At 32.6% G+C, this 26,973-nt stretch overlaps 2 protein-coding genes across 5 annotated transcripts in view; both read right to left on the reverse strand.

The window, feature by feature from the left end:
* Window positions 1-26,973, reverse strand: part of LOC126749572 (insulin-like peptide receptor) — a 434,160-nt gene that overhangs the window by 243,195 nt on the left and 163,992 nt on the right. The window lies entirely within an intron of this gene.
* On the reverse strand, window positions 17,488-18,202 carry LOC126750037 (uncharacterized). Its single transcript, XM_050459548.1, has one exon. The coding sequence runs from the start codon at window positions 18,174-18,176 to the stop codon at window positions 17,508-17,510; it is 669 nt and encodes a 222-aa protein (XP_050315505.1). The 5' UTR covers window positions 18,177-18,202; the 3' UTR covers window positions 17,488-17,507.

A 26,973-nucleotide genomic window follows, 5' to 3' on the forward strand; every position in this document is an offset into this window, starting at 1 on the left:
ATTCACATGTGTAACATTGGCAGAAACTAAGCATATTATTGTGATATTTGTTTTGTAACTGTTAATCTACCAATGCATAACCTTAAAGATATCTGAAATAAACAATTATTAGACAAAGATGTGCAATCAATTGTTTTAAGAGTGCTAAAACTAGTACTGTTAATGGTCAAAGATAGACTTATTGAGGATATATTATGATGAATGGAACTTTATATTGTTACTCACCTAAACATGATGGAGAAGATGTTCAACCACTTGTATTTAAACTTAGAAGATATTTATGATAACTTCTTGCAGGACATTGCCGGGATACCTCTGGCAGAGGTCCCAAAGGCATAAGGTTTCCAATATGAAATCATCAGGGTTCTATAAATATCAATAAAATCTTAGCGCTTTAAAGCAATAGCAATTGATCATTTTAATGGACTTCCAGGAACACCTACTAGAAAAAATAGATTTTTATCATTGAAGATTCAGATTGTCAGAAAATTCCGAAAAGCTACTGCATATCGATGTGCATATAGATGATCAATGATGCCTAATTAGGAGAATAACTTCGGCAATTAGCAGTGCGTCGTACTCCGCAAGAGTCAGATCCTAAGAGATACTTTGTCAAAATTTAACCGTCTCGTGCCTATTATATAACGCCCGGATCTAAATAGTATTAAATTAAAATAAAAGTCGAATAAAAAAGTTTTGAAATTGCTCAACGGTTGAACAATTTCTTACTCTTACGCACAAATTTTAATAAAAATTATATTTTAACTTTTAAAAGTTCTCTTTTTCAAGCCATAAAAGCCTTTTTTAATTTATGGAAAATGACAATTTTTAATTAAAAAAGTAAGCGAGTTGAATTAAAATTGTTAACTATCTTCAAATACTTCACTATTTATATAATTCGACTCTCGAGATTTTTCCCTTTTTAAATTCTCTTTTATCTTCAAATTTTCCATCTGCTGGTATTAAAAACGAGTTGTCATTTATTCTTGAGGTAAAAAATTATTTGTTTTTTTTACTTTAGATCATGCTTAGCATTTTTTTTTTTGGTTTACTCAATTGTATGTTAAAGTAATATATTTTATTAGTTTATTACTGAATAAATGTTAATAAAATTCTTAATTTATTTGTCATTAGAATTTGATCATTAATTTCAATAATATTCATTTTTTTTATTTACTTATAATGTTTGTAAGTCAAATACATCATATTATTAGTTCCTGCAACTAATTTTAATATTTAAGCATGCGGTAAACGATCGTAACAGTATAATTTATAATCTGTCAAATCAGTGACATCAAATTCCCATTCAAATAACATATAAAAGAAATCACAACAAACATTATTAAATTATGCGCTTATATGTTTTGATTGGATAATTGTTATAAAAAACATTATTAAAAACCAATAAATAGCAATATAAACCAATAACTCCTTTTTCAAAAATTTACTTGCTTAAGCATCACCTTCGTAATTGTTATGGGATCCAATAAGGCTCAATATAAATACCTCAATCCGTAATAATATTTATATGTAACATTTTTTTACAATAAAGTATTTGAATTCATTCATTTAATATCCGTTAAAATAATTATGCATTGAGAATGTTTTTATTCCTTAAATGTGAAACATAACTTAAGATGAATCTGACTAGCCACCACTGTTACTAATACGTAAAGTCTCCTTTTTAATTCTAGAAAGCACAATATTCATTTTACAAACTAACTATTTATAAAAAAGTTACTTTTGCACATTTCTTATTTAAATGATATTAAATTATAATAAAATAATTAAAAAAATACAATCAAATACATTTTTGAACTGCTTCACTTTGAATGACTGAGAATGGAAATAGTGAATGATTAAATTTAGAATAAACAGCTTTTGTACGAACATTCCAAATAAACGCTTAAACGTTTATCCTAAATGTGAATTATTATATAATTGCAAACTGTACTGTAAATAATATATGAATGCCGTTGCAATGACACTGGCATCAAATAAGTTATGTTGCCTAGTTGACCTACCTGTAAATTATTGGCCAAACGTTTGGCAAAAGGTCAACTTTCATTCAAAAATAAAAAATGAAATTTATTATTTAAATACGCAAATTAGGGCGATAAAATTTTAATTTTTATTTTTATTTAGAGGAATACAAATGATTTTATTGAACCTGAGAATGTGAATTTTAATCGTTTTTTTGGCAAAATATTATGAATCTGGTGTCATTTAATTCTGATGATATAAAAATGATCGTTGTTGTGCTCAATTTTGTTGCATCTGCGGCTCGCTCTATCACATTCTCAATTTGAAGTGCAATTCCGTTTCGGACTTTTTGTTTAGGTCCCAATATTTATGATTAATTGTAATTATATTTGTTAATTGTTAATTTTGTTAATAATACAATAAATAGGACCTACTACAAGATTTTTTAAAATTTTTTTGGGAATGAAAGTATATACACGAATATAAAAATATAACTAAAATGCTGCTAAAATAAATCATTTGTTAATTTCTGAACGTATAATTATATTATAGTATATTCTAAAATACATAGCAGACTATTAATTTCTGAAGGCGATGGTAAAGTTTCTAACCTAATATTGATTGGCAAAAATATCTACGCCATACGTTTTTTCTCATCTGGATGACGTAACTACAAATGGGTATAATTTCGACTTTACAAATGTCGCATTGCCAGGCTAGTCCTAGTAAGGTATTTGACTCTTTTAGGACAACCGTACAGCGTACAAGTAAATGCAAATAGAAATTTTTAAGACTATGTATTAAGTTAAATTCAATTTCTCGGAAAGTTATATCAAATTTAAAAAAGCGAAGCGTCAAATTAATTCTCTTTCAAAAGTAATATCACAACATATCCCTTTCCGGGTTGTCATAGTAATATAATTTATGTGTGAATATACCTTTTTGAAAACAAAACAATTTATGTCCAACAATTAAAACAAAAAATCTTTAAAGGCATGAACCTTTCTTAACTCTTTTCGACTGGCCACGTTCCATTTGATTTACTAGAGCGACTATAGGACATATTTGGATTTTATAACAATCGATGTCGCAGTAAATCATAATATTGGGTCCTAAATATAATGTGATTGTATTGCAACGATTTTGTAAACATCACGAAAATACTGCTGCATTCCAGACTGACGCAAGCGGGCATACCGCACGACATCTTTGGGAATGCGTGGAAGATAAGTGGCAAATCTTGCAGAACCATGGTCCGCCGAGTATATAACGAGCCGCGTCGCCGATAGGAGGCCAGTTCAAGTTCTGTTCGGAATATTGTCGCGAAATTTAAATTGGACATAAATAATAGTAAATAAATACGGTGTACATAAATATTTCTATTAGTCTTAAGTGTGTAAATAAATCAGTGGACTATTTTTGTGCATCGAGTATTTAATTCACATCTAAATATAATGTACATTTAAAAGTTGCCGCCAAGTAAAATTTATCTTAGACACCTGTTAAAACGCCTACTTTTTACCTATGACAACTATATTTCACTTGCTATTTGCACTGCTTATCATGTTCTCTGAAAAATTCAAGCAGGTTCTTTGACTCCGGTCCCTCGTCTTCAACCAATTGCATTCAGCTTACTTTTGTCAAATACAATCATATTTCCTTATAATAAAAAGTGTAAGTGGAGTCAGCAATTGTAAGGTAATTGCCTGCCGTACACAGCTTGATGATAAAGTAAACAAAAAATTGCATATTAACATTTCAATTATTGTTGAAAAAAAAACCGATGGCCGTATAATAATTTTATTGGCTGTATAATAAATATTTGCTTATACAGTTATACAGTTTTACAGTTCTGCTATAAGCCGTAAGGAACAAGAATTTAGATGAGACGCGCAATTTTAGATGTAAACTGCGGAACAGAACATAATGAATTTCTTTACGTTCACTTTGAAGTATTTAGCAATTTTAGCGTTTAAACAATATCTTGTCATCTTGACATCTCTGTTAACCAACCACCTCTATTAACCAATATAACAACAATAATAATCTATATTTTGCATCCAAGATCCCTACATATTTTAGCACGCTAAAGTAAAGTGCTACTTTCAACAGTAGACTATAATTAGACCTAAATCGGTAAATATATTGTAAATTTCTACTAGGCGCGAAAGAATATTTGAACCATTTTTGCAAATTTCTGTTGCCGCTAATTTGGGTATCACGTATTTTTAACATGGGCATATTTAGATAAACGAGTACATAGCACATATTTGATGTATAATTATGTTCAACAGGTGATTTACTTGGTCAGTTGGATTTGAATTTTAGAAATCTATTATTTAATTAATTTTTTGTAATTATAAACTTTATTGGGTTTTTTCTTGATTCCTATTGATTATATGCTAGCACTATTTATTTTTGGAACTAGGAGAAATTAAGAGGGTTTGTGTGGGCGTTTTAAAGCTAAACAGTGATTTGCCACCTTCTAATATTCATTCTGGGAGAGAAAAGTTGAACAGCTATATTGGGCGAGACTTGGTGGTGATTAAACTCGCTGTCTATTTTGTCAATTTTTTAGACTTTTTGTCTCCGTTTCGGGAATTAAAATTGGTTTTAGACCAAAATAGTCGTCGGTGCTCTTATTGAGTATTTATTGTGTGATACGGCTGTGCGCGCGACTATCAAGTTTATCTCGGAAAATAGCGAAGTTGAGTGCCATTAATCTCCTACTATTCACGAGGAGACGTAACTTTGGCACGCCCCCTGTTATATCTCTAGGTGGCGTGCAGCTGCATTACTCCAGGACAGTTCGATTTCTGGGAATCAAGTTAGATCCCAAACTCTCCTGGTACGATCATGCAGACACCAGAATGAAGAAGGCCACCTGCGCGCTATGGGCCTGCAGGCGGGCTTTTGGCAATACCTGGGGTCTGTCTCCTAAGATCCTCCACTAGATCTACTCGCGCATTGTGAGACCTCTCCTCACATACGGGGCTATCGTTTGGTGGCCATGTACGGAGAAAGCGAAAATTCGTGCTCAACTGGACAGAGTTCAACGTCTTGCATGTCTCAGCATAACGGGTTCCATGCGGACGGCGCCAACTAGAGCGCTCGAGGCTCTGCTGAGTCTTCTGCCTCTGGACCTCGTTGTGCAATTCGAGGCAATGAGGACTGCGTACAGGCTATACGTCCTCGGCGAACTACGTGCTGGCGAAACCGGTCACGCAAAAATTTGGTCACGGGCCATACAGGAATGTCCTCTCCTTCTGATTGGCAGTGACTGCATGGCTCCAGTGACCGTGGACTGCGAGGGATTCGTGACGCACACTGCAGGTAGAGAGAAGTGGCAGCATTCCAACAGACCTAAATTGCTAAATAGGGGGACCATCGGGTACACAGATGGCTCCAGAATGAATAACAGAGCTGGATCAGGGCTTTGTGGTGGGATCCCACATACCAGTAGGGCATACTCGCTAGGGAAGCACGCCACTGTCTTCCAGGCCGAAGTATTCGCTGTATTAAAATGCGGACAGAAAATCCTAAGCTGCGGACACCGTAATACAGTCGTATCAATAATTAATATGCTCGGACAGCAGAGCTGCCATTAAGGCTATCACGGCCGCAAAGGTAAGCTCCAAGCTTGTACTAGAGTGCATAAAAGTCCTGAAAAACTGGTGCAGGTTGGCTGCAGGGTCCAGCTCGTCTGGATACCTGGCCACGCAGGCCATGCAGGTAATGAGGAAGCGGACTCTCTTGCTAGACTGGGATCCGCGAATGTGCCGATGGGGACGGAACTTATAGTTGGTATCGCCAAATGCCTTGCGGTCGCGTCAATGAAGGGTCTGGACAAGTGGACCTACCGAAGATGGACTGAGTCCCCTGGTATGAGACAGGCCAAAGCGCACATAGGTGGGCCCTCTGCCTGCCTCACCAAAAATCTACTACGCCTAAAAAGACGCAAAATTCGGCTAGTGACAGGTCTTTTAACCGGTCAATGGCACCTAAGAAGCCATCTCCATACTATCGGTATTGCGGACAACCCGGAATGCCGATGGTGCTGTGAGGAGGATGAAACCGTTGACCATGTAGTCGGGGAGTGCCCAGCACTCACACGCGCCAGGTTCAAATACTTGGGTAACACTTTCAGTGTACCGAGTGACTTTAAGTCCTTCAGACCAGAGAGCCTTATCGGCTTCTCTAAGGCCGTTGGGCTCTGGTAACCCCCGGTGGGGTATGACGGTTCCATTAGGAGACCTATATGCATAACTGCCTTGGCAACCCACTGTTTCGACCATTCAATTCAATTCAATTCAAGTGCCATTCAAGTTCTGGAAACTTCTTGTGTGCATATTCTGCAAATTAATAAAGCTACACATAAGCTCTGGCTTCCCTCTGTGTATTTTAAATGCGTTACTCTGAAAGAGCTGCGTTCCCACAACAAGAAGGAGCTGAGTTGCCACAGCAACAAAGAACTGATATAGCTGTAAGGGGGGCCACATCCACATGGTACCGCTTGCTAATGAAAATTAATTAAACGGCTTTATAGGTTGCTGAAAAGGATTTCTCAGATAACCCGCATGCTTCATACTAACTGGTATTGATTGCATAACAAATTATATATATATTTTTTTTTGCACTGTTGAAGATTGGAAAACTACTAGAAACGACTATGATTAAACTCTTTTATATAATCGTATAAAGTTTAATAGATGAAGTGGATACCATAATGAGATAAGATCTATTTTTTTTGTCGTAAATTTTATATAGAGGGCAAAAAGGTTCTGATTAAATAATTAACAGGTCTATAGTTACAAATAATTAATTTTTCTCAGGTTGTTGGCATAATTCATTGTCTATCCAAAAAAAATATACTGTAAGGCTTACGTGATCACGTCGGTTACATGAATTAGGTTATTATCATTATATATGAAGGAGTCCTATACTATTATAATTCAATACCGTATAATTTAATGTCAATTGCCATATAACACATTTAAGAATTTTGGTAGACATCATGAAATAATAAAATCCTAATTGTGTTTATTATTTTTTTAAAGGTCAATATTATTATATTGTCAAACTCGTATTTATAATAACTACTCACATACTATAAGGTGCTTAGGGTTTAAAACTTTAACCTTGAATAGAATTTATTTCTTTTCTATTAGTCTTTTAAAATAAAATAAGAATACTAATTATTGTATTGGATTTGAGTGGAGAATCAAATCCAAAAAAATATAGTGTTTTGTAAGAAAGTTGTCTTTGTTCATGATTAGTTCTGTAGAATTTTAGTTTAGGGTATGGGGTGTATAAGTTAATAGGTTTTCCGGTTTAAGCCGACATAATCCAGTGCCGTCGATTCCACATCTGGGATTAATAAATGGGCAATTAATTTTTTTTTCAATCACAAATATTAATTTTTATTTTGCTGCACAATTTGGCATCCCCAACCGACTGTGACTCAGCGGTGCAGCAAATTAATAATGATTTTTCATGACTAATAGGTTCAAAAGCTTTGGTAAAATTCGGTAAAATCTAATAAGGCCTGAACTTTTTTACTATCCATAAAATTAAATATGTTACCTGAGATATTCGCCAAAGCTGTTGCACAAGTATGGTGCACTCGAGATCCTGAAGAAATTCAGAGAAAGTTAAATAATGTAATAAGAAAAACTGAGTTAATTTTAGAATGTCACATTAAAGCCAAATGTCGCTTCAACGTCGGCACCCTCACTTTGGTTTATTTAAAAAAGTCTAAAACACATACTTTTTAGGAACTTTTTTAAGTGTTAGAATTGTATTTATATAAGCATTCAAGAATTTGAGCATGTGCATTAAGTGCTTGGCTAAAAAAAATCTATTAAGTTTATCAAATTGTTGAAAATATCAAACTGATTTCGACAATCTGAAAACCCAAGTTTGGATTTCTTAAATTGTGCAAGGATCTATTTTTTTAATGATTTTTTATTACCTTATAAATGACATCTGTAATTGATGGCTTATTCTTTTTAGAACATCTAGCAGTTTTAACAGGAATATGAAGAACCCAAGAATTACAGGATATGAAGGACCCAAGAAATAAAGCCAGTGGACCATGCGACGCGCCGTACATTTTCTTCTTGGGTATTGCAAAAACAACAAATAAATGTCGATTTTTCGAAAAAAATGTTGTTTACCGATGAGGCACACTTTCACCTTAATGGCTTTGTTAATAAACAAAATTGCCGAATTTTGGGCGAAGAAAATCCTAGAGTCATTCATGAGAAGAAAATGCATCCATTAAGAGTCACTGTTTGGTGCGGACTTTGGACGAACAGGTGGAGTAATTGGACCGTACTTCTTAGAGGACGACGCTGAAAATGCAGTCGTAATATGCTCACTGAGTTTTTATGGCCTCAGTTGGATGGTATGGATACGGGCGGTATGTGGTACCAACAGGATGGTGCGACATGTCACACTACACGTGAAGCAATTCAATTGTTGCAAAGAAAGTTTCCCGGTCGTGTCATTTCACGGAATGGAGACCAGAACTGGCCCGCAAGATTTTGCGATTTAACGCCTTGTGACTTTTTTCTTTGGGGTTTTTTAAAATCCCTCGTATACGCTAATAACCCAACAATAATTCCACAGTTGAAAAACGAAATTAGACGTATTATTATCGAAATTGGGCCGCAATTATGTGAAAATGTAATTGAAAATTTCTCAAAACGAATAAGAGTCTGTCACGAAAGTCGAGGCGGCCATTTGCCAGATATTATTTTTCACGTTTAATTGCAGTGTATTATAAATTATGACTTTTATTTACCAATTAAAACGTGCGCTCTTATTGGGACACCCTTTATATTTATAAGATTCTTGAAGACAAATATACAGTCAATTAATATTTTGCCTATTTTCAGCAATTTGTGTGGGCTTATTTAAAATTGGACAATTCCAACTGATATAATTTTATTCTTCTTATCACGCTCTCTTCTCACAACCAAAACTATTTTCTATATCGTCTTTCAACCAGGAGAGGTTCTGTTGCCTTCCAATTGATCTTCCATCCTAAGTCTTTCTTTCAATTATCAACCTCAGTATTTCGTGTTTTTCGCCCACCATGTTATATCCTATGTCGCTTGATCTCTCTTGGTTTTTAACTTGTTTACTACTTCTTTCTTTGTCTCTCGTTTGAATCCATGAGATACGAAGCATGCGACGATATATATAAATCTGAAAAGCGTCAATCCTTCTCACAGTCATCGGATCGAGAGTCCAGCCTTCACAGACGTATAGTTTGTAATAATTTCATACTTCACATGCGTTGTCCATCAAAAATTAAACGGATAGTAATTAATATTAATAATCGATAGAGAAAAAAATCGATAATGGTGCAGAACATTTTGATCTTTGGTTGAATTTTAAGGTAAAATAAGTTTTAACTAAGTTAAAAAACAAAACATTCGCACCAAATGGTTCAAAACTAAAAATTAAAAAAAAAAATTGCATATTAAGTCGTTAATTTTATAGCATTTTAGATGATATTGAATGGATGATAAGTGTTTCGTTTTGGGTACTACAAACATGCTATTTTTTGTTTAGCATATTAACATCTTTTTATGATCCAAAACAGGAATATAATTTTATATAAATCCAAGCTTTTTCCAATATTCCTCCATCTAACTCCAGTTAACCCATTTCTTACTTGATTTAAGTAATCCTTGTGATGGCCCAATAAAAAAATTAAATATCGGTAATTAAAGCTTTTTTTATAATTTTCTTTAAAAACTAAGGCAACTATAGGCTCTAAAGTTTTAGTTATTGGCTATCTTTAGCTATAACAGCTAAAAATAACCCGCAAACAATACTAGGTAACCGAGCTTGTGACTCTAAATTACATTTTACATTACTACCAAAAAGACAACCGACTATCAGGAACCAAACTGGATATGTCCGAATTAACCTAGAAAAGGGCTGCATTTACAAGTTGTGTAGCTAAATAGTTAAATTCAATATTTTCTCAAAAATACCCTTAAATTTTAGAAAAGCAACGTTTCTAAATTCTAAGAGAATAACAAGCCTAACCTATGTTTTTTGAACCAATCACCTGAAAGATTTTTAGTAAATATGTCAGCGAGTTGTTCGTTAGTAGATATATAATTCGACAGCAACCTTGTTCCTTCATTCACTAAATCCTTTATAAAATTAAATGTTACATCAACATATTTTAAACTTTTATGCTCATTTTTCTTAACTTTATACATGATTATATAATAGGAAAGTTAGGTTTTGTAAAACCAAGATCACTTAACACTTTTGATAAACAAATCCCTTCTTTTACTGCCTCAGTACAAGAAGCTGCTACAGTTGCTTGAGTTTTAGTAGACGAGCAAACTGTAATACTCGATACTTTAAATAAATATCCACTAGCTGATTTCCTGTCAGATATGCCACCTGCCCCATCTGAATCACCATATCCAATTAAACCAATACCGTTCACAAGAAAACAAAGTTCTAAATACTTGGTTTATTTAAGATGCCCTAAAATGTGCTCCAGATTCTTCCAGAACCAAAGGTGATTCAATGCATTATTAAATCCAAAGGTGATTCCAAAATCCAAAGTTGATTCAACAAATTATTAGTGTAATTCTTTTGGCTCAAATAAAAACAATTTTCATTTCTTTTGACATTAATACCTTACAACGTATTCAAGTTTCCAAAATCTTGCATTTCGTATTCTTTACTTAGTTTTAGTTTTAACTAACGCCATCATTACTACTTAAGAATAAAATATCGTCAACATATAATTTGTTTTACTATCTAATTGTTTAAAATAAAGGCAAATATCATAAGCGGACTTAACAAACATTTTCTTTTTCTGCAAAATTTAACTTATTATATTAACTAATTGTTTAATAATTCATTTTTAAAGAAAAAATTAAAGATTTTTACTATTTTTTTTTTCGTTTATAAGTTTTAACTATGTTAAATATAAGCTATTTTATGGCTGAATACCTACAAATATGCCTCGTAGGTCTGAATACTAATCCGGCAAGGAATTTTGCAGATTATAATTACAATTTTAACAAAATTAAATAGTAGATTATAATTTTTATTAAATTATTTTTTAATAACTTATTATTTTAAGGAAAAATTTTTGTTGCCTACAGTAGTTTTAAAACAGGTTGGGTTGGATTCTATAAAAATATTGGTTTTTATGTTATAAATAAATAGGTAGATGTTATAGATATATTGTAGATGTTATAGATATGTTATGTTATAGATATATGTTATAGATAAATAGGTATACGGCACTATAATATACATTTCGCTTCGGGCCGCTCACCCAGGTGTCAAGATATTTGAAGGATGATGTGTTCGATATTTCTGCTTTTGATTAAAACCGTTTCAGTAATATGTACCTTAAAGCAAACTTTCGAAAGTTTTCTTAAACTTGGTGTGTTCATTCGGGTCAAGGTGTCATCTGCGTATCTTATCTTCCACTTTCATATCTTCCACTAAAGGCTCTATGAAAATGGTTTCCGAGTACACGTTAAACAGGAGCCGAGATAAAACGGACCCTTGCTATACTCCCTTCCTTATTGAAACAGGATACGGCGTCATCTCACTTTCGCAGTTTGTTTTCAGTAAAGTTAAGCTATGATTGTAATGTCTCTTTTGCCAATCCTGATTGCTGATAATACTTCTAGAATCTTCTCATGCCTGACGCAAATAAATGCCTTACGATAGTTAATAAGACCGCCGTATACATTTATGTACATGCCTCTACATCTCTCTATTAGCACGTTCAGAGAAACGAGAACTCGAGTTCTGAGTTCACTCTAAAATCCAAATTATGTGTTCTTTACGTTTCTTATAAATCTGTGTCTGGATTATTCTTAGAAACACTTTGAGGACATTAGACTAATTATGCGAGTTTGGCTTTTTTGGAGCCGCCACAAAAGTAAACTTGAGCTACTCGAAAGGAATTTTTCATGCTCTGTAGATGGCCTTGATTAATGCAACTATAAGCTTTAGGACTTTTCCTTCTTGGTTTGCCATAATTTTAGGTACCTCGGCATGTACTTTATCTGATCCTGCGGCTTTTCTGAATTTTGAATGCATAAATTAATTCGCTCTTTGTAATAGTAACTCTCTTCTCTCTGCTTTTATCCACATCTATGGCAGACCCCGGCCTGACAATAGAAGACCGCTATGTTAAAATCTTTTATATATGAAAAATATTAAGTTTTATAGCGAAATAAAGAGTGATATTATATGCAACCAAAAATATCCATTAATTTGTCATGTCAGTTGCCTTTAGATATTTGATGCGCCTTGTAAAACTACTAAAAGAGTGCTCCTACTTAGCCTGATATCAGTCCAAGCCATCATTCTGGTAACCACATGTATTAAGCTAATATATATGGGTTATGTCGGAATCATATGTCGATCGTCTTACTTGGCAAAATTGACAGGAAAACTGACGTTGTTGACATTGACTGGTGGAACATCATTTGTCATATCATTTAAGTTTGTTTTTAATGTATCGCGTAAGCGTGGGTTGAGTTTGTTTAAGGAAGGCATCAATACACATGAATTACTTTTTTTTTCCTAAAAAGTGTCTCTTTCAATACCAGGAGTCATGTTTTAATTGATTGCCAGCAATTCCAGATTTCCGGTAAGAAAATGTGATTTTATTTATTACTTTTATCTTTTTGTATTGTCAATTTTGAGTCTTAAATCAAATGAGTTGGTTTCAATCAATACGTTTTACCTTTCAAATATTTAATTTTTAATTTGGTTTATTATAAATATATATACAAGATATATATTTATAATAAAAGTTTCTGTAAATATCCATCCTGTACGAGTATGTACATTTTAAATGGTTCTGATAAACAGTAATAAAAGATCTCTTTCAATTTACTTCAGACCCCATTGCAATAAAAAACATGGAGTGAGATATGAAATGTAAATTTAATTAAGACAATTTATTCTGATTACTTCTTTTTAACAAATTTTAATAACTTTGATACTACTGGCTTTACACTATAATATACAGTGTGTGACAGCCAAATGGAATAAATTAGCTAATAAATAGATGGGAGCGTGTTGGAAAAAACGCTCGAACACGTCGATTGGTTTTTATAGTTGCGCATTTTTTTTCATAAAAACTTTTTATACAGGGTGTATCAGATAACGGTGGTCAATACCAACTTGCTTAGTTTAAATATAACACCCGGTATGTTAATTAATTTTTAGATTCCTCAGATCATTTTAGACATATTTTGTATACAATGTCCTATACCTATCTTTGACTGTTTCGGAAATATTAAGTAAAATTCAAAAAATAATATTTAGAAAAGAAAATTATTTATTTGCCGAAAATTGTTACAACATATTCAAAAACTTATACATAATACAAATCTAAACAATAATGTCAATGTAGGAGATGTTCAAAATGCTCGCCACGAACGTGTTGGCAACACCCTACCCGTAAATAGAAATTTCTTCTAACGTTACTCAACATCTCGATCGTGTGATCGATCTAATTGCCAGGGTTATTCGTCTTCGTAAGTCAAAGGGTTTAGTTTTGTATACAATATTTTTACATATCTCCATAAGAAAAAGTCTAATGGCGTCAGATCGGGAGACCGTGCTGGCCATTCCATCGATATTCGCCTCCCTATCCACCGATCTGGAAATATTTGGTTGAGGTACTGCCGGACATTTATTTGGTAGTGGGGTGGTGTTCCATCTTGTTGAACCCATATCATATTTGCTGGAACTTGTGGGTTTCCTGGATCAGGATACAAGTTGGCCAACGTTGGCACTACATTATTTTTAAGCAATTCTCAATAATTATCGCCATTAAAATTGCCCTCAATAAAAAAGGGACCTATGATCTTATCTCCAATAATTCCTGCCCACGCGTTAACCTTTTCAGGGTATTGAGTCTTGTCTTCTCTCGTCCAGCGAGGATTCCCTGGACCAACAGCGGCAATTTTAACGATTGGCATGACCGTGAAGAGTAAAGGTGCACTCATCAGAAAACATAACAAGTTCTAATTGGATCACATTGCTGTCTAACATTGCCATCATTTGTTCACAAAAATACATTGTCCTGTCAAAATCGTCTTCCGTGAGCTCCTGGATGGGTATAATTTTATAGGGATGCATTTCGTTTTCTTTTAATATTCTAATAACTGATGAATCGCTAATATCGAGTACTGGGGCTGCTTTCCGAGTAGATGTATGTGGGTGTTCCTCAAACTCAAGCATAACAGCCAATTTGGTATCCTCACTTATTGCATTGGCAGCTGCATTTTTTACCTACTTAACATGGCCCAGCTCGCGGAATTGCTTTTCTATTTTACTAATTGTTCCTTGGGTTAAAGGCGGCAAATTTGGAAATTTTTCGTGAAATAAGCGAGCTACTTTTTTTTTGCGTCCATGTATTATCTCCATAGCCAATCATCTTTAGAATTATTATTTTGTGCATTTCTGTTAAATGAACCATTTTTCTGGCTTGTAGTTAATGAAATTCAAACGACTGCACTGACGACTACTTCTGTCATGCGACATGAGTCAACATTAAGTCTGGCATTTTAAACCAAAGTAAACAACAATTTTTAGTTTTTTTTTATTCTCATATCAATAAAAAGGAATGCTGAAATAGTTTTTGCTTGCTTTATCATTACCAAGACCTAAATGGGCAAGAAGTATTGAGTGAGTTGTAGAGAATCTTGAAAAATACATAATTTTCTTTTCTAAATGTTATTTTTTGAATTTTACTTAATATTTCCGAAACAATTAAAGATAGGTATAGGACATTGTATACAAAATATGTCGTGTTCGAGCGTTTTTTCCAACACGCTCCCATCTATTTATTAGCTAATTTATTCCATTTGGCTGACACACACTGTATATTTATTTAAGCAATTGTACCTGCAATACTTAGATAAATATAGAGCAGTGAAATTTAGATTTTTTTCACAAAAAAAACTATAGTACCTAATAAATTTTTATAGAATATTTAATTTAGGTGTAGTTGATAGTTGAACTATCTAGTTTATAAAATGTTCCTTTTTTTGGGTCACACTGTTGATCACCAGAATCTGCACTGTAAAAATCTGAATGTTTGTTACAATAAATTATTGTTTATTGTGTTTACCATTTTAAGTAATTATTTTTCAGAAAAATTAAATAATAAATGTATTAAAGAAAAACATCGTTTTATTTCCATTTTGAAATTGGTAATATGTAGTACGCTATTGTTAATTGATTATTGCAGTAAATTAACTTATTAAGATAGGTAAAATAAAGCTAAAGCGTTTTATTTTATCCTAATCAATATTTGATGAACTAATCAAAAAGTATTTTTTTGGTTTATTACGATTAAATAACAAAATTATGAGATTTCCTATTAAACGACATTTAATGTTCGCGCTTTAACTTGGCCGCGCCTTTTTACCATTTTGATTGGTCCAATTAGGCACGTCAAACTCAGGTTAGTTATAACAGTTGCCGTTGCCAAGCAAGAGGACGCTAGCAGATTTGCCAGAAACATCATTTTGTATGCAACACCACTTCTCTATAGTTTTGTGTTTTGTGCTGAGAAGGGAAATTTTATTAGGTTAGGAAAAGTTAAGTAGTTAGTTAGTTAAGTTTTTAAATTGATTAGGATTTGGTGATGATAGTTTAAAGTTACAAAAAATTCAAAAAAAAAAGAGTTCAAAATATTACGTTATTTTACGTTAATTAAATCCAAATGACAATGTTTTAAAAATTAAGAAATTATTATTTTTTACTATTTAAACAAAAAAATTGACACCATACAAGATAGTATACGACAATTTTGTATATATCCTAACAATTACCAAATTCAAAATGGGCTCAAGAATGGTTTCTCAAAGAAAGAAATGGGTTCTATATCATTTTTGAGATAACAACAACAACCGAACAAAATAAAGCAAAGTCTTCCTTTTTCACCTTTTTTTTTTGTTCAAACAAATCGCATCTTATCCACCATTTTAAAATTAAAAATTAATCGTTGTCATTTCTCACAAAATATTTCTTCTAAAACCGCTTAATAATAGGCATATTATTCACGCATTTTGAATAGATAATAATACATATTACTTACCCCGTTTCAAACTTCATCTTCGTGAGTAATAGCTGTCGTTACATGCTCATTAAATAATATACTAGTACCTGCGCTCGTAAGCCACTGCCAAATTTTAAATGCTAGTAGTTAAAATTAAAAAGGGATAATTATGCGCTCTTTGAACAACAAATAAAGTTTTTGTTTGTGGCCGCCGATAGAATGTGAGTATAAGTACTAAAAAAGAAACATGATTTACTAAATATACAAAATATTTAATTTAATTTTAAGACCCTTATCACTACGTTTAACAAGGGACTTTTGCGGAGCTATTTAGGTCAAGAAATTTATTTCTCCCCCATTAATTTTTATTATAAGGGCTCCGTTGCGTGTTTTTTAGCTTTTAGGGGTATTATATTTATCAGTCCAGTAATACCCTATTTAGGCTTCCTTACGCCTTTGGAACGATTGACGAAATTAATTAAATTCAAACAAACTAAATAACAAAAAAAAACAGTATTATTAAGCCGATTTTAAAATGTTAATAACGCAAATTTTTAAGGTTAAGGTATAATAAGATATATAACTTTTGAATATTATATATAAAATTGTTTTCTGTGAGTGTTTTATACTGGAGTTTTATTTATTTTTAAAGCTGGATTAGCATGTTGGATCACATTTTTTCAAGAATAATAAAATAAAATAAAAGTAAGTATAACTGCAATATATCGCTTATCTTCTGTGAGTGTACAGCAAATTTTAAGTGACTCGCAAATACTATTATACAGGGTAAGTCTCTAGGAACCGCATTGATGACTTGTGAAGAAACTATAATTAGGAAAAAATTTAAATGTTTCACATTATACTAAAGTCAATAAACTGGACGAAAATATTTTCAAGATGGCGGCATTTATATACCTAAAGTAGCTATCAACTTCGTTATTTTAAATAGAATACCCTCATACATATTCAGCCATTTTTGGATACTATATTAGAATCTGAGTGAGAATCTTTTGTGTATATATATAACATATTTAAGTTTTAATATCAAAAATTACGTATGCAGACCATACAATAATTATTGATTTTTTTCTATAAAAAAAGCGATCCTTTAAACCTTTATGAGGTCGTTTTCCGGACACTAAAATTTTAAAAATTCTAGTGTGACGGTATAGAATTTAAAATTGAAAACTATTTACGGTATATGACAATTTGTGAAAGACATGTTGTGTCTTGATTATATCACCGGATTGTTTTCTATTGCCACTTGCAACACCGTCATGGCTATAGATGTGAAATTACCGGTAATTTAAAAATCGGTAATATTACCAGTAATATTACTGTAATATTGGTAATTTATTAAAAAAACAGCTTTTTAACTAATACTAGTTTTTTTAATTCAAAACTGTAAAACCATTAGGAAACACAAAAAAACGAGTCAAAATGAACTACGTAATAGAGTGGATAATGGTAAATCCTCATCATCCCCAACCTCGTCATCTGATTTTTCTTTCTCCTTGGTTAATTCAGTCAAGTCTATAATTTCGAAACCGAGATCTTCTTTTTCAATTTCTTCCTCAGAATCCTCAGTAGCTTTTTCTCTTCTTGAATGATCTTCGTTTAGTAAATTATAATTATGGGCAATATAGGTTAGTCTTCCGGCTCTTTCAACGGTAGGCCTGTTTCTTCTTTGCCGATGAATAAATCCATAAGTACTAAGCGTTCTTTCGGTTGTGGCTGTTGACGATGGTAAATTTAAAATGTCTACAGCCAATCTACTTATTTTAGAACTGGAGCAAATTCTTGCCCACCAAACATGCCCAGACATAGATTTTTCGCTGGAAATAACGAATTCCTTAGCAAAAAGATTACCACCTCTAATTTTGTAGTGTGCAAGTGCTTCCATAATAAGACCTACTTCTGAAGAATATTTTGGATGACGCCTTGCAGTTTCATAGATGAACTCCGTCGCAACTAAATTTTCAGCTTCAGTCAAATTGTTGCCACGTTGGTTTGGTTCTAATAGGTAAGCAGCAAGATAAACGGGTTTTAAACATTTATTTTCTCGTTTTTCAAGAATTGAACATATTTTCTGAAATTCTAACATAGTAACGGATAAATTTGATACTTTGTCACGTAATATAGATCTTATTTGAAAAAATCAGATAAACACTTTTGAGATTGTTGGCCCGTTAGCTTCAAAAGTCTTACTGTATTTGTTGAAAGAACACCAGAAATATCTGGGTTATCATCAACTGCTAAACTTTTCAATGAATGTTTAGTGTGCAAAAAGCTTTTTAAACAAGAAACAAAGGAACCCCATCTTGTTTTCACCGGTTTCAAAATTTTAAAGAGATGTATCGCCCCGCTTTGTTTAACTAGATTATTTTTCAACTCTGATACAATTGAAATTATGTTCTTTTTAAAATTGGCAAAATGATCTAATTTCAAGAAGTCTTCAACCAGAAGGTTTAGACCGTGACAAATACAACCATAATTAGTTACGTATTTGTACTTGCTGCTAACTATTTTACGAGCCTTTTTTATGTTAGCTCCGTTGTCAGTGACAATAGCCAAAAAATTTGAAGCTCCCAATTCTTCCAATACTTTTTCAATTTCTGAGGCTAAAAATATTGCTAAATGTCTGTTATCTTCGGTATGGATTGATTTATAAAATACCGGAAGAGGTGTGATAATAACAAAATTGGATATAGAGTCATTTCTACAATTTGACCAACCATCCATTTGTAAGCTTAAGATAGGTGCTTCACTAATTTTTGAAGAAACTGCAGCTTGTACTCTAGTGTACTCGGATTCGAGCAGTGGATTTGACAACTGGTAACGAGAAGGCGGTTTATATGCGCATCTCATTGTTTTGAATACATCTAACCATACTTTTTTTGTTATCATATCTAATGGGGCTCCTGAGACATAAATAGCCCTTGCCAGTATTTCATCAATCTTGTTGTTTTCTTGAGAGGACATGTTATCAATATACGAAGAAATTGTACCCTGTGATGCTTTAGATGTACTTGAAAAAGAAGAAATAATTTTTAAAAGTAAATTTAAAATGTCTACAGCCAATCTACTTATTTTGAGAACTGGAGCAAATTCCTGCCCACCCAACATGCCCAGACATAGATTTTTCGCTGGAAATAACGAATTCCTTAGCAAAAAGATTACCACCTCTAATTTTGTAGTGTGCAAGTGCTTCCATAATAAGACTTACTTCTGAAGAATATTTTGGATGACGCCTTGCAGTTTCATAGATGAACTCCGTCGCAACTAAATTTTCAGCTTCAGTCAAATTGTTGCCACGTTGGTTTGGTTCTAATAGGTAAGCAGCAAGATGAACGGGTTTTAAACATTTATTTTCTCGTTTTTCAAGAATTGAACATATTTTCTGAAATTTTAACATAGTAACGGATAAATTTGATACTTTGTCACGTAATATAGATCTTATTTGAAAAAATCAGATAAATACTTTTGAGATTGTTGGCCCGTTAGCTTCAAAAAACGTTATCTACTTAGAGATTGGCTGGAACAAGTCATAAGTTGCTTCTATTTATAACCAAAATTCATTTTAAAGAAGAAGTCTTACTGTATTTGTTGAAAGAACACCAGAAATATCTGGGTTATCATCAACTGCTAAACTTTTCAATGAATGTTTAGTGTGCAAAAAGCTTTTTAAACAAGAAACAAAGGAACCCCATCTTGTTTTCACCGGTTTCAAAATTTTAAAGAGATGTATCGCCCCGCTTTGTTTAACTAGATTATTTTTCAACTCTGATACAATTGAAATTATGTTCTTTTTAAAATTGGCAAAATGGTCTAATTTGAAGAAGTCTTCAACCAGAAGGTTTAGACCGTGACAAATACAACCATAATTAGTTATGTATTTGTACTTGCTGCTAACTATTTTACGAGCCTTTTTTATGATAGCTCCGTTGTCAGTGATAATAGCCAAAAAATGTGAAGCTCCCAATTCTTCCAATACTTTTTCAATTTCTGAGGCCAAAAATATTGCTAAATGTCTGTTATCTTCGGTATGGATTGATTTATAAAATACCGGAAGAGGTGTGATAATAACAAAATTGGATATAGAGTCATTTCTACAATTTGACCAACCATCCATTTGTAAGCTTAAGATAGGTGCTTCACTAATTTTTGAAGAAACTGCAGCTTGTACTCTAGTGTACTCGGATTCGAGCAGTGGATTTGACAACTGGTAACGAGAAGGCGGTTTATATGCGCATCTCATTGTTTTGAATACATCTAACCATACTTTTTTTGTTATCATATCTAATGGGGCTCCTGAGACATAAATAGCCCTTGCCAGTATTTCATCAATCTTGTTGTTTTCTTGAGAGGAAATGTTATCAATATACGAAGAAATTGTACCCTGTGATGCTTTAGATGTACTTGAAAAAGAAGAAATAATTTTTAAAAGTAAATTTAAAATGTCTACAGCCAATCTACTTATTTTGAGAACTGGAGCAAATTCCTGCCTACCCAACATGCCCAGACATAGATTTTTCGCTGGAAATAACGAATTCCTTAGCAAAAAGATTACCACCTCTAATTTTGTAGTGTGCAAGTGCTTCCATAATAAGACTTACTTCTGAAGAATATTTTGGATGACGCCTTGCAGTTTCATAGATGAACTCCGTCGCAACTAAATTTTCAGCTTCAGTCAAATTGTTGCCACGTTGGTTTGGTTCTAATAGGTAAGCAGCAAGATGAACGGGTTTTAAACATTTATTTTCTCGTTTTTCAAGAATTGAACATATTTTCTGGAATTCTAACATAGTAACGGATAAATTTGATACTTTGTCACGTAATATAGATCTTATTTGAAAACACTTTTGAGATTGTTGGCCCGTTAGCTTCAAAAAACGTTATCTACTTAGAGATTGGCTGGAACAAGTCATAAGTTGCTTCTATTTATTACCAACATTCATTTTGAAGAAGAAGTCTTACTGTATTTGTTGAAAGAACACCAGAAATATCTGGGTTATCATCAACTGCTAAACTTTTCAATGAATGTTTAGTGTGCAAAAAGCTTTTTAAACAAGAAACAAAGGAACCCCATCTTGTTTTCACCGGCAATTTTAAAGAGATGTATCGCCCCGCTTTGTTTAACTAGATTATTTTTCAACTCTAATACAATTGAAATTATGTTCTTTTTAAAATTGGCAAAATGGTCTAATTTCAAGAAGTCTTCAACCAGAAGGTTTAGACCGTGACAAATATAACCATAATTAGTTATGTATTTGTACTTGCTGCTAACTATTTTACGAGCCTTTTTTATGTTAGCTCCGTTGTCAGTGACAATAGCCAAAAAATTTGAAGCTCCCAATTCTTCCAATACTTTTTCAATTTCTGAGGCTAAAAATATTGCTAAATGTCTGTTATCTTCGGTATGGATTGATTTATAAAATACCGGAAGAGGTGTGATAATAACAAAATTGGATATAGAGTCATTTCTACAATTTGACCAACCATCCATTTGTAAGCTTAAGATAGGTGCTTCACTAATTTTTGAAGAAACTGCAGCTTGTACTCTAGTGTACTCGGATTCGAGCAGTGGATTTGACAACTGGTAACGAGAAGGCGGTTTATATGCGCATCTCATTGTTTTGAATACATCTAACCATACTTTTTTTGTTATCATATCTAATGGGGCTCCTGAGACATAAATAGCCCTTGCCAGTTTTCATCAATCTTGTTGTTTTCTTGAGAGGACATGTTATCAATATACGAAGAAATTGTACCCTGTGATGCTTTAGATGTACTTGAAAAAGAAGAACTAGCTGAGGAAGGCACAGGCCGAACTAGTGAAGCTATTTCTGAGTCTAAAGTCTCAAATACGTGTCCCTGCTGAGAGGTTTCATAATCAGCAATTTCAGTATCATTATCTTCTAATACCATGGGTGAACTTCGCGAGGTATTATTGTTACTACCCAAAACATTTTTAACAGGCAATTTCCCTTTTTTAAGAATGTGTACTATATTTTCAGGTATTTTGACACATTTAAGCAAATGTTGGAACTGTCTGGTAGCATTTCTTTTAAAGGAGGTTTTATAATATTTACAGGAATAGTTGTCTTTATCATTAAGATCGTAGTATCTCCAAACATCACTCTTTGGCTTAACCATATTATCGCAATTACAAAATAAACATCATGCATTTCGAGAAGAGGTCAACTTAGAAAATATTTACTCACCAGTTTAAATATCACCTACAATAATTACAGTTATTTAATAAAAATTGCACTGATAGTTATAATGGCTATAAACAACCCTTTTGTACCAATAATGCCACTAATTATGATCAATACAGAGAGACTGTTTACAAGATTTCGCTTGCCACGGCCCCCGGGGAATCACAGAATTTTTATTACTCATATTTTGGTTATTCCATGATCCCGATCTATACATCAAGAAAGCGGCGGCGCAGCGTTAGCCCACTGCGTATGGCACGATCGTCTTTCGTCCTTGCGCCTCGCGCCAGTAAAGCCAAGTAGAGCTGGGCGAATAGCGAATAAATAAGAGTATATAGAGTGAAAAAAAAACCCAATATTACCAATGTTACCGGTCTTGCAGTAATATTACGTAATATTACCAAAATTACCGGTAATGTTACCTCGGTAATATTACCCTTTACATCACTAGTCATGGCTATTTGATACACTTCAGAAACCGTAAGTATTTTTACGATAGAAAAATATTATATTACAAATCATTCCAAAACCTAAATTAAGTTTTTACACCATGTGTCCTTATACAAAGTTACTCTTATTTTTAGTACTTAATATTTAAATCATAAAAATAGAAAATTTCCATTTTAAAAAAAGGAGCTTTAAACGGTTTATTAAATTTAATTTATATTATTTTATATGCCACTTTGTAATACTAATTAACGAAATTTCATTTAAAGTCTATTAAAATTGGTTCCCCTTTACAAGGAACCGGCAAAAATATAAGGATAAAAATCCTTATAGAAAATATTGATAATATTCGTAGGATCTGTAAACGACATTTTTTACATAAAAACTTAAATTTAAATATCGGATATTATACACAAAAGTATTTAGATTCAGATATAGAATTCAAAAATGTAATAAGGGTGTTTTAGGCTGCGTAGGGTTATTTAGAATACTAAAGTCGCCACCTAACATTAGATAATCTTAGAATGTATAGAAAATAATTGAATAAAAGGAAGTAGGAAATAATCTTATTGAGTTAAAAGAAACACTAAACATTATTAAAATAAATTCGAAATATATTCTGGTAATCCAAGCAGAACGTAGGAATTATTAAAATTATCCTGTAATGGAAAATTTTACAGAAAATAACTTCTATTTATAAACAAACAAAACGTCGATTTTTAATCTCTCGAGTTTTTACAGTACAAATGTGCGAAATCAAAGTTTTCATATATTCTAATTCTTTCATTGTCGTATTTGCAGCTCTGCGTTTCATTTTAAACTTGCAAAGAACAAAAGAAAAAACACAGGTAATTGGTTGTGTAAAATATAACCTACAAATGTGAGGATCTAGCCAAGATATAACATTTTGCCTTTATTTTATAAAAATAGGGATTAGCCCAGGCAGTATTTTGGTGAGAGACCTATATAGTTTTGTCTCCTTAACATTTTGCTTCAGAATTTATAATTTGCATCACAATAATTGGTGTTTAAAGCCTTATCTGTACTTGTATTTATTATTACCTGTACTTGTAATATATATATGTATATATATAAATGTGAATGTATGTGGCTATGTTCGATTATAACTTAAAAACCATAATACAAAATTAACACAGTTATGAATTTTTACCCTCGGACGAATACAGGCATGGATTTATTTGCAAACTTGCTATCAATTTTGTAACGAAAATTGCTATTTAACAAAGCAAAACAGATAATTCTGCTCACGAGACGCCCTCCAGGCAATGACGTATGACATCAAAATATGGTCATTTAATGACGTAGTCAGCAAAATGCCGTTTTTGTGGCGATAAAATAACGTCATTTGAATGACAATAAAAAAGAGAGACTTACATTAATGTTTCTAGAATTTCTAGAATGTCAATTTTGACGTATAAAAGAAGGTAGTGAATCACTGGTTTCAAATGAGTTTTATTGTTATCAAATGATTAACAAATAAGTCAAAACCATATTTACATTTCTAAGTATAGAATCGACCTGCCTTTTACCGGCATGGCGTTTTGTGTTGCCAAATTAGATATTTTCTAGCTAGTTCCAGTGTATTTAGTTTTGATTTAGGATAGTGTGGCGTGTAGTAAAATAGTAAAAATATTATTAAGCTCTGGACAGGTTAGAATTGTGGACAGAATAAATTACTAATTAGTAATTAAACTCTATAAGTTATGAAGGTTTGAAATTGATGATAATGAAGTGTTGGCAACACTGCGCATTTACCGTGTCGTCAATTTTTTATATTTAATTAAAGCTTGTTAAATTCTTCTAGTCGACCTATAGAGAATGGTCAGCTATGAGTGAAAGATAAATCATAATGAAAAAGAAAATACATATAAATAACATTGTATTTTTCGGACTACAGTTTAATATTTACAGGAAAAAGACTATTACATTTTTATTATAAATGTAAATGACGAGTGAAGTATAAATGATGAACCAGCAGATATACCTATTTTACCAAATTTAAGAGCTCTGTATAAAAAATTTAGGCTCTTTAAAAACGCATAAAAACATTAAAAGAATAGGGCAGTAGAAGCGTCACTAAAATGTCGTCAGTAAAAACGTTTTTAAATGGTCAGTAATAGACGTCTAATTTACGTCATCGCTCATTTACGTCAACTCACGTTATTTTGGCGGGACTTATTCACGTGGTTTTTGTAGTCATTATGACGTCATATAAAAATGTCATTATAGTCATTTGCTGACATTTTTGTCACAGCTTTCAGACGTCATTTGGTTGGCTGAGCCTCGCTGCCACGTGCGAACTACATAAGTGAAATAAGAAGACATCTGAAGCACCAGCTTTTTATGATTTTTCGGGAAAACCCACTTTTATTATATAGTCGTAGTGAACCCTTGTCCTCCTGTTTCGACCTAAAATCCCTGTTTTAAGGACTAAATTTGCCTATCTATACCGTAATCCAGTGGCGCAGCGTACGAGTAGACAAGGTAGACACTGTCTATCCAAAATTAATAAAATTATCCAGTTATTTGTCATTAACTTATCACGTAACTATTGAATTAAAATTAAAAAAAAATTAACACAGAACGTAGTCGCTATCCTTACTATTATTATATAGTATCTAAACATGATTAATCCGAAGGCGCACTGATAAAGATAAAAAGATATAAATAGATAATAAGATAAAAATACAGGGCTGATACACCCTATTAATGTATACGAGCCCCAGGAAGACACATTGATATTTGTCTTCCGATATTTGGAGCGTATAATCGAACCAAATACGCATCAAGCTGGCTACAGAGGTCCGGCCGCATCAGCATTCAGCTTATTACGTATGCAAAATTCACTCACGGGAAAGACATTCGAGCTTTTGTCTATCGAAGTCGACCAGCTATTTTAATATACTATTGAGGGTTATTGTTTATGGACATGCTTGATCTGGTCGGCCGCAATCCATCTTCAGTTTTGTTTTGATTTGATGAATCTGCTTTTGAACGACTGTTCGATATTGGCAATCGTATTTTAGTTGTGTTTTTTTTAAGTAGTAGTTATTTTTATCTATCTATCTTTTTATGCTAGTAATAATTATTTTTTTCTTTTTTATATCACTACATAATTTTTCTCTTTGAGTTAATATGTCATACGCTCATTCTCTATTTCATTAAAGTGAATAATACTGAATACACATTTTTTTTAATTAACGATTTTTACTGTTTGTCTACCCGAAAAAAAAGTTCATGCTTCGCCACTGCCCTAATCTTATGTCCTTATTACCCGTACTATTTTTCAGATGGAAAGCTCGATGAGATTATCTTTCTTCCTAACCGGATCCACACTAAATTTACTTCCCATTCCGATGATAACACAGTAGAGTGTCTTGCTTTGCTTGTCGAATGTCATCTACATTCGTAACTGTTTGTTTTCATTATCATTTTAATTTAAAATTTCGGGTACATTTTCACCGATAAACTTCCTGCACTGGATCATAGAAATTTCAAACTAGAATTCTAGTATTTAGGAAGCAACTTTTTTATATTATTTCGCTTTCTAATTCACTACCTAATTCCACAACTTACAAGCTTGCCCGAAAAGCTATAGGGGTCTCTAAGCTATTTTAGTTTTCTTAGATTGGCGCCAGAGACGTGTTTTGTTAATTGTCCTTCTATGCCTTCAGATAACCGTAAAGGGAAGATTAGATAATCCACAGATACCGTGGGATGCCAAGGTTGGAGAGATTTTGTGCGTCATTAACGTGCGAATTTCGCTAAATGTAATTAAATGAAAATCGATTTTAAAGTACAAGACCAAAATATGTTTATTCAAGAAAATTACATAATGCAACATAATAAAAGAAAAATTAGCTGATGTAACTAAAAATTATAATAAGCTCAAAAAGAAATTGTAATGCTAAAAAGAGAATTAAAAATGTTTAAGTACAGTCAAGCATCAAAAGAGGCAATGTTTATATGGTCTGACAACAGTTAGTACACAGATCATAAAAAAACCAAATTAAGAAGCTAGACTAGGTAAGAACAATGTTGTTGATCAGATTTTTATGGTGTAAAGATTGACATGAACGTGAGGAATTTTTATTAACTTTCGAATGTTTACTTTTATATGTCAAAAGGTGTGTCAATAAAATTGGGCTACTTTTGATTTATAGACCTCCCCTCATAGGAGTCACATTTTAAATTTCCTTGAGGAAATTATTC

The sequence above is a fragment of the Anthonomus grandis genome, chromosome 2 (assembly GCF_022605725.1).
Source record: "Anthonomus grandis grandis chromosome 2, icAntGran1.3, whole genome shotgun sequence".
NCBI classification, from domain to species: Eukaryota; Metazoa; Arthropoda; class Insecta; order Coleoptera; family Curculionidae; genus Anthonomus; species Anthonomus grandis.

Coding starts and splice junctions, on each gene's coding strand:
- LOC126750037 (XM_050459548.1), bottom strand. CDS start 18,176: ATGTTAGAATTTCAGAAAATATGTTCAATTCTTGAAAAACGAGAAAAT.